The sequence below is a fragment of the Bison bison genome, unplaced genomic scaffold (assembly GCF_000754665.1).
Source record: "Bison bison bison isolate TAMUID 2011002044 unplaced genomic scaffold, Bison_UMD1.0 scf7180017864258, whole genome shotgun sequence".
In the NCBI taxonomy this organism is placed as follows: domain Eukaryota; kingdom Metazoa; phylum Chordata; class Mammalia; order Artiodactyla; family Bovidae; genus Bison; species Bison bison.
This window is the reverse complement of record NW_011494830.1, coordinates 1,175,756-1,179,015: the sequence shown is the minus strand read 5'-3', so window position 1 is coordinate 1,179,015 and position 3,260 is coordinate 1,175,756. Positions and strand designations below refer to the sequence as shown.

At 40.0% G+C, this 3,260-nt stretch overlaps 1 protein-coding gene across 1 annotated transcript in view; it reads right to left on the bottom strand.

The window, feature by feature from the left end:
• Positions 1–964: 964 nt before the first annotated feature.
• PROS1 (protein S (alpha)) overlaps positions 965–3,260 on the bottom strand; it is a 65,987-nt gene continuing 63,691 nt past the window's right edge. Inside the window, exon 15 of the mRNA XM_010847911.1 lies at positions 965–1,446. Coding sequence (XP_010846213.1) covers positions 1,286–1,446 — 161 coding nt within the window. The 3' untranslated portion in view covers positions 965–1,285. The remainder of the gene's footprint in view (positions 1,447–3,260) is intronic.

Sequence of the window (3,260 nt, the reverse complement as noted above, 5' to 3'; positions counted from 1 at the left end):
ACCAGCAAAATTCATGTGCTGCTCTTATGAAAATCTGTCCCACTCATTATGTAATTCAGTAATAGCCCACTCATTGTCTAATTCAAATGTGAAAACAGGTGAAAGAAAGATGAAGTCAAAGCTGTTGACGGACTGTTTTTGGAATAAAGCTTTAAGGCCTTCCACTCAATTCACACTTAACAATTCACACTTAACTCTTCTGCTTTCATTACGAAAAAATGAAAACAAAGTATCTCCTCTGATCAACAGTGTCAGCAGCAAAACCCATTAACAGTTCCTGGGATATAAAAACAGAATCTGGGTAATAAAATAAAGTCTAACCTTTTTCTTTTCCTTTGTGCTTAAGTTTCACTTGTTCCCGTTTCACTTGTTCACAAGGGACTGCTTAGAGGGGGCACATACAGCAGCCTCATGCATGGCCCTTCAGATCAGAGTTCCTCCTGTGAGCTGGCTGTGCCAGCACCTCAGGTAAGGGGCCTGTGTGCAGAAACACCAGGCAGGACCCTCAGTTCAAGACGGCGGAGGTGGTGGGCCCTGTGCAGAGACGCTTCGCTCCACACTGTGTTCTGGAGCATGAGCAGCAAAGCTGTCTGCTCTGCCAGAACTCCACCCCCTCCCACCGCATCCCACCCTCCTCCCACTTTACCTAGGAGATACCTGTAAAGCCGCCTGGCCCACAGCCTGTCAGAAGAGCTTGTACTCTAGGGCTGGAACTCCCACCTCTCATTCTCTGATCCAAGGATAACTTTCCTTTGCTTCTGAAGAACCAAACTCGGTCTCCTATTGGTTCGAGTTACACCAGGCAGAAGGTCCCTTATTTGAAGACTGACTTGGGAGGACTGGTAACAATGGAATTTAGTCACAGGTACTTTTGTTTGGATTCTAACAAAGGTTTAACTTCCTTGACTCCTCCCCATGCCCCACCCCCCACCACACACAAACAAAACAGATATTTAAACCATAGTTCATGATGATAAAATTAAACTTTACTTTTACAAACATAAAAAAAGAAGAAATGTCATTTGTCACAAAAATTTCAAATTAAAAATTTTTATAGGTTTCATTAATTTCTAGACAGCAACAGAGGTAAGAATATTTTTAATATGATTCATATCACAAGAGAATCTTGTTTTCTTGAAAAAGGACCTTTTTAAAATTCCAGGAAAGTTAAAGTCCCACAAAATAATCAAGATATGCACATTGTAGGTAAAACTCTTCAGCTATTATTGAAACATAAGTATAATTACACACAGGAAAAAGGTATTATCAGCAGAGAAAAAATGCCTTAAGTATGCTTTGTCTTCTGCCAAACTGATGGACACGAGTGAGCTCTAATATCATTATGTTTAGAAATGGCTTCATCCAAATCCACCTGTACACCATTAATGTTCACTTCCATACAGCCTTGATAAAAGGCATTCACTGGTGTGGCACTGAATGGAACATCTGTTAAAACAGAATATTAAAATATTAGCCCAAGACTTTTAGCATCTTACTTGCTTATAGTTAGAGGAATTATTCAGACTGCTCATTTTCAATTAAATTCTAATCCTAAAGGAAGAGTCAATAATGTAATTCTGTTCAATAAGTTCATATTAGGTGACTTCTGTATTACAAGGTGTTGTGTTTGGTACTGAATTCAGCAGAGCTTGTGTTCCTCTGATTTTGTAAAAGTTCCAGCCAAACCTCAAATAAATAAACACGCTTTAGAAAGAGTAGAAAATAACATATTCTTACTTGTGGTGTTCTATTTTATTTTCTCCTTAAATCCGAGCAATAGGTTAAGCATTATTAAGACTTTTTTTCAACTCAAAATTATAGCTATTTGGAAATCTTTTTTAAATGCCATGATAAATATGTCAATTTTATAATTGCTGGAATATAAGTAGATTTCTGTATTTTCCAAAGAAATAGTGTCTTGCTGAGCATACAGTAGCAGGTCATAATAGGGAATTCACTGTTGTGTAATGTTTGGTGTTCTGAAAAATAACAGTTTTAATAATACTTCAGTGAACAGGGCCTCAAGGCTTTCCTATACTTTTACTCTCCTTATCAAACTCAATATTTAGGCAACATCCTTGGATTCCTGAGAACTGTGGTTCATCTTCAAAACAGCCATCTCTCTACTTGCTTCCTCTTTTCTTGGCATCTCATCTCCACAAACTTTAATTCCTAAAGGATATTATTCAGCTCTTATTCTTCCTCCTCAGTACCTTATTCAAATATATACTATATGCTTATATATATATACTTCAAATTTCCCACTTCTAACTTGCCAATGTAGTGAATAAATCCATATTTTTCAATGGGCTCATCATTTGTTAAGAAATGGTTTCAAGTCTGGCTGACTATCATAGACTACATCATTGTTATAAATATGCCTGGAATCATCTATTTCACCTGATTTTTAATTCATAATATGTGATTTAACATGTCTCTTTTGCATATCAATTAAGAAATTACCCATTCCCTAGTTCACACTCTTCAGTTCAGTTCAGTTGCTCAGTCGTATCCAACTCTTTGCAACCCCATGAACTGCAGCATGCCAGGCCTCCCTGTCCATCACCAACTCCCAGAGTTCACCCAAACCCATGTCCACTGAGTAGGTGATGCCATCAAACCATCTCATCCTCTGTCGTCCCCTTCTCCTCCTGCCCTCAATCTTTCCCAGCATCAGGGTCTTTTCCAATGGGTCAGCTCTTCGCATGAGGTGGCCAAAGTATTGAAGTTTCAGCTTCAACATCAGTCCTTCCAATGAACACCCAGGACTGATTGATCTCCTTTAGGATGGACTCGTTGGATCTCCTTGCAGTCCAAGGGACTCTCAAGAGTCTTCTCCAACACCACAGTTCAAAAGCATCAATTCTTCAGCACTCAGCTTTCTTTATAGTCCAACTCTCACATTCATACACGCCTACTGGAAAAACCATAGCCTTGACTAGACGGACCTTTGTTAACAAAGTAATGTCTCTGCTTTTTAATATGCTGTCTGCTACTGCTGCTGCTGCTAAGTCGCTTCAGTTGTGTCCGACTGTGCGACCCCATAGACGGCAGCCCACCAGGCTTCCCAGTCCCTGGGATTCTCCAGGCAAGAACATTGGAGTGGGTTGCCATTTCCTTCTCCAATGCATGAAAGTGAAAAGTGAAAGTGAATTTGCTCAGTTGTGTCCGACTCTTCGCGACCCCATAGACTGCAGCCTACCAGGCTCCTCCGTCCATGGGATTTTCTAGGCAAAAGTACTGGAGTGGGGTGCCATTGC